Below are 3,752 nucleotides of genomic sequence, written 5' to 3' on the forward strand. Positions count from 1 at the left end.
GAAGAGACGTTACAGGCAGTAGACCAGAGTAATTCCTTTTCCATCAGCTTTAAACTAACACTCCTTGTTTTATTTGCTCATATGTTGAATATTTCTCTTTCACTTCTCTCACATCGATTACAGCTTCGAGTTTGTGTATTTGTTACATAGACTGTTTATAAATGTGCTCCTTTAGAGTGAAGCCAAAGCTAGTAGAGCTCCCCTCGGTGGCTGGAGGCTGCAGTGTAGGTCATAAGCTCCACCCCCTCCATGTTAGTGGGCGGGGCTCGGACCAAAATACTAAAATACACATCAAATACTTGTTTTTCACGGATGGTTTCAGTCGTTTTAGTTGTTGAAGTTTCACTTTTTTTGGTTAAAATATGTTTCAGTTTTTTTTGACGCTACAGGAACAGGATGTGACGTAATGGCGACTACCAGTTGCCATGCCGACAGCTCCGTAAAGAGGTCTCGTGGAGACACGAGTGAGTCCAGCGTATAATCCAGTATTTTCTTGTAGCTGGTGGATTTAAAGCACAGCGCAGGATAGATTAATTAAACGAAAACGCGAGTCTGGAGGAAGTGTGGGCTCACTCATGTTTTCGTTTAGTTACAGTTACAAGGAAATTATTCACTGGATTTGTTTTTTTTTTTATTTTTCTGGTAGTCACCATTATGTCACTTCCTGTTTCTATAGCGTCAAATAAACAAAATTTAGACAAAAGTTACCTGAAAAATTGGCCCTTGAACAATCATATTTAACTAAAAAAAAAAAAAGACGTGTATTTTAATTTCACTTACATGATTGTGGGCGGAGCTTATGACCTATACTGCAGCCTCCAGCCACCAGGGGGAGCTCTACTTGCTTTGGCTTCACTTTAAAGGAGCAGTTCCTCCTCCATCTTTATCCAGTCTATGGTTTAATGTTGCTCCAGTTTCCTGTAGCTGTGGTGGAAGAAGACGAACATTTTTTCTAAATCCCAAATCCTCGAGGCGGATTTATTTGCACAGCCGGGTGTAGATCAGAGTACATCCATTTCATTTGGCATTAATTTTATAGACTCCATCAACTTTTAACAGTTAAACACTATTTAGTATTCGAAGCGGGGGCGTCAGACCACCTGGGTCATTATATGTTCATGAGCTTTGACCCAAACCTCTTTAACAATCTGGAATAAAAACAAATCCAGCATCTGGTTCATGAAGCTTAAAGTTTAGTCACATGTTGACGTGCTCCTGCTATATTTAGGTTTGTAAGCAGAGATCTCTGACAGGCTTGTGATCTCCTGCAGCGTCACTAAAAGAACCGTATCAGCATCAGAACTGCTCATTTCCTTATGTGAAGAATTATGTGCAGAACAATACAACTATAATAATGTTTTTTTTTTTTTCATTCCTGACAGTAAAACCAATCACAAGTTTATCGATTCATAAAAATTCACATCTTAACATTCATAAAAAGCTTCTAACACGACTCTAAGCAGGAGGCTGCTTTTAAAACGTATATTTTAAAATATTTATATTCATATAATGCCATTCCTAAAACTTAAAATAATTAGAAATTTGTAATTCCTTGTTTAAATGTTTAAAAATAATCCAACTCATAGCAGCTCAGAATGCATTTCTATTTGGTTGTGTTAAAACATAACATCATAGGTCTTCAACAGAAGACCGAAGACCTACTGCACATGTTAGAAATAAATAATGAATATTTGGAGCTCTGTATTATCTGAATAGCTTAATATTAAATGCAAAATGACAATAATAATGTATATTTATAAATAGCACTAGGCTGAGTTTAATATGGATCCATATATAGTAGGTAGAGGGTCAGTATTTAATTTCTCCATCAGTTTGGGTCCTTGGCCTGAAAAATGTTGAAGACCTCTGCATTATTTTAGAAGAAGAACGTCAAACATAAGATCCAGGAGCCCAAGCTGAACCACCAGAGGGTCCCACTGAGATCCAGAAGAGAAACCCAGAATAGTTCAGTCTGTCCCCTAACGTCCCCTAAAACAGACCTATCAGTTAAAGTGTTTAACCCATAGGTTTGAGGCCCAGACTCCGGGGGCTGTAGTCCGGACAGACTTTCTGGACCAGCCTGTAGTCGGTGCTGTAGAAGGACACGTAAATGCAGATGACCCGGAAAGGTCTGGAGCACATCCAGGTGACGTGGGTCTGGGTTTGCTCCAGGGTGCAGGTCTTGGACGGGTCGTAGTTGCATAGCATTACCTTTTTGCTGCGCTCCGTCTTCTCGTGGTCCACCCTGCAGTTGAACGTCTTGGAGTCCTTGGGCGTGAGCACGCTCTGGCGCTCCAGGTCGAACTCCACCTCTCTGGTCGGCGGGACCAGGCTGACGGACACGTTACCCACCCCCGTGGAGTTGTGGCGGAAGTAGACGCCAAGCGAGCCGTTCCCGTGGTCCACGACCTTCCCCATTATGAGCAGGTTGAGCTTGACTGTCTTGACGTTGGAGTAGAAGTCGCCCCAGATGAACGTCCTGGACGACCCACCAGCCTTCATGAGGGGCTGGAGCTTTATCTTAAGGGACGGGTCGGGGTTCCCACTGAGGATTGTCCAAACCTCCTCCTTCGAAAGGGGGCCGAAGGGATTGAGGGGCAGTTTGGGATTCTGAATCAGCCACTTCTTCTTCTGAGGTGGAGGACGGTCTCTGCTGGAGGGGAAGTCGGTCTGAAGCTGCTGCCCAAGAACCAACTAAACAGAAAACCAGATCGAGACACTTTAAAGAGTTGAATCCTTGAGCAGAAACAAGGCAGAAATCAACCTTGATTAAAAACACAAATGCATTTAAAGACTTCACTGTAAGTAATAACCACAGCTGCAAAAGTTGCATGAAGTAAAACGAAATGTCTCCAATCCTTTTACTCACCAGACAAAAGGTTCCCCTGAGCAGCATCCACACAAAGCAGTGACTGGCCAACGTCCCCATGGTGCATCATTTCAATCTCATTCAGGCCACTTCGGGAAATGTACCATCCTCGATCCCCCAAATGAATCTGTGGGATTCATGAGTTAAAGCAGCAGGAAGCGTCTCTGCTGCTCCCTCCTCTCAGACTGGAAGCCTCTCACAGACCTCCAGATGTTTTAACGCCCAGTCAGTTTCCCGGTGTCTTCCCTCTTTCTCGCCTCCTCACATCTCACACACACACACACACACACACACACAAAAAAAACACGCAATCATCCTTTTCTGTCTTTAATTCAGATGCAGTGCTAATAACGAATATCCTGAGACTGAAAATATCTCCGCATTCCTCCTCCAAGGTGATGAAACAATTCAATTAACACTTGAATAAAATGAGTTCACAGTGGAAACAGATCCGTGATTATGTTGACAACGCTGACATCTAGTGGCCAGATGGTAAAACAGCACAAAGGGAGCAAACTAGAGGCTCCCTCACCATCATAAAAGCTTAATTAAAAACAAACAGAAAAAAAAAAATTGGCTTTATTGCCACTTACACTAATCTGGCATAACATTTTCAACACCTTTCTAATGTTGTGTAGGTCTCCCTTGTTGTGACTCACCAGAGAATGGACATAGACCTTCTGAGGGTTTTGAATGTTGTTAGTGGGGAATCTAAGAGGGGAGGGGCCTCTATGGATCATCACTCAGGCCAGGTCAACACTTTGTGCTGTTCTTCATGTTTTGTTTTGTTTTGGGTTTTTTTGTTGTTCCTAAAGTGTTTTTGTTTGTGTGTCTGTGTCAGGCTGCAACCTGCTGGCGAAGGAGTGTCAGTGCTATGGGGTGA

The 3,752-nt window shown here is 42.8% G+C and overlaps 1 protein-coding gene across 1 annotated transcript; it reads right to left on the reverse strand.

The window, feature by feature from the left end:
- Positions 1 to 1,824: 1,824 nt before the first annotated feature.
- LOC125022698 (neurexophilin-1-like) lies at positions 1,825 to 3,078 on the reverse strand. The gene is made up of 2 exons (XM_047609573.1): positions 2,870 to 3,078; positions 1,825 to 2,694 (listed from the first exon to the last, which is right to left on the reverse strand). Exons 1-2 carry the CDS (start codon positions 2,927 to 2,929, stop codon positions 2,017 to 2,019), a joined length of 738 nt encoding a protein of 245 aa, XP_047465529.1. The 5' UTR covers positions 2,930 to 3,078; the 3' UTR covers positions 1,825 to 2,016.
- Between the last annotated feature and the right edge of the window lie 674 nt (positions 3,079 to 3,752).

The sequence above is a fragment of the Mugil cephalus genome, chromosome 16 (assembly GCF_022458985.1).
Source record: "Mugil cephalus isolate CIBA_MC_2020 chromosome 16, CIBA_Mcephalus_1.1, whole genome shotgun sequence".
NCBI lineage: Eukaryota > Metazoa > Chordata > Actinopteri > Mugiliformes > Mugilidae > Mugil > Mugil cephalus.

Excerpts from the sequence above, each read along its gene's own strand:
- LOC125022698 (XM_047609573.1), bottom strand. The coding sequence starts at position 2,929 with ATGGGGACGTTGGCCAGTCACTGCTTTGTGTGGATGCTGCTCAGGGGA. Across the intron at positions 2,695-2,869 it reads TCAGGGGAACCTTTTGTCTG|TTGGTTCTTGGGCAGCAGCT; the intron begins GTGAGTAAAAGG and ends TTTTCTGTTTAG.